Below are 1,158 nucleotides of genomic sequence, written 5' to 3' on the forward strand. Positions count from 1 at the left end.
ATGGGTGCGTTGGTATGTGGTTTCAGATTCTAAAAAGGGGCTCTGTGCCTGTTGGTGGGGGACGCATACAGCAGGCTGCCCCCCTTCCTGCCAGACCAGAGAGTAGGGCCCCCGCCCCCACCCCTCAAACCTTCCTCCATCCCCCAGCCCTGATGGTTCTGGCCTTTCCAAACTGTTCCTGCTCTTCTGAGTCCCCCTGGGTTTGCGGGGGCCTGGGTTTTTTTAACAACACCCCCACACCCCACCTATTCCGCCGCCTCTCGAGGCTGCCGACTTCTAACCGCAACAGTGACTCTGTGCTGTTAGCGCTGTGTATCAATGGTGTGGTGTGGAGACGACCCCCACCCCTTAACCCCTCTTCCCCCAGTGGCAGCTACTTGTTTGGAGGAGGGCCAGTAAAGAACCTTCAACTCAAGAGATGATAATGACAAAGAAAATGCCGCAGGGGGGGCGGGCCTGGAGAGCCCCCTCTGGGGAGGTGTCCGCAGGGCTCCACTTACGTCACCAGGGCCTTCTGATGGGAGCCTTGGATCATTGCCAGGATTCGGTCCAGCTTCTCTCTGGTCACGTGGTCTGGAAAAGTCGGGGGCCCATCAGTACACAAGCTCCCGCCAAGGACGGGCAAACTAGCAACTGCCCTTTGCCCAAATCCCCTGTTCTTAGAATCCGAAGGGGTTGCCAGGATGCCCACTGCCCCAGGTTCACATGCACAAGGTTCAGAGCGCCCTGAAAACAATAGGAAGCCCTGGGGCCTCTTCTCAGGGAGACACCCAGGAGCTCAACATGCTGCGGACACGCTGCAGAGCCTCACGGGTCACCGGAAGCACCGAAGCACCCGCAGGCTCCAGGGAAGCTCTTTCCCTTCTGAAGGAGGGGTCCCCACAGAGGTGATGGACAGCGCTCAAGCCGCTGCGGCAGGTGTCCTGAGCGCCAGGCTGGGGTCTCCCAGGTCAGGGCCCTCTGTCCCAATACGCAAGCCAGCACCAAGGAGGCGGGGCCGTGGGAATCTGTGCCCTACACAGAGGGCAGCAGCAAACCTCTTTGGACTTTCACAAAACTCGGCCAGGTGGAGCTGGTGCCGGAAGCCAGAGGTCTGGAGCATGAGCAGGCCTGGAGGGCTCAGGCCTCCTGTCCGGCTCCACTCACAACCCCTGAATG

General features: G+C 60.2%; 1 protein-coding gene across 1 annotated transcript in view; it reads right to left on the reverse strand.

Moving 5' to 3' along the window:
- Window positions 1-375: 375 nt before the first annotated feature.
- Window positions 376-1,158, reverse strand: part of TRUB2 (TruB pseudouridine synthase family member 2) — an 11,901-nt gene continuing 11,118 nt past the window's right edge. Inside the window, exon 3 of the mRNA XM_045288584.1 lies at window positions 376-573. Within this exon, the coding sequence (XP_045144519.1) occupies window positions 497-573 (77 nt within the window). The 3' untranslated portion in view covers window positions 376-496. The remainder of the gene's footprint in view (window positions 574-1,158) is intronic.

This window comes from Echinops telfairi, unplaced genomic scaffold (genome assembly GCF_000313985.2).
Source record: "Echinops telfairi isolate 266 unplaced genomic scaffold, ASM31398v2 ScPeMD7_22;HRSCAF=79, whole genome shotgun sequence".
Classification (NCBI taxonomy): domain Eukaryota; kingdom Metazoa; phylum Chordata; class Mammalia; order Afrosoricida; family Tenrecidae; genus Echinops; species Echinops telfairi.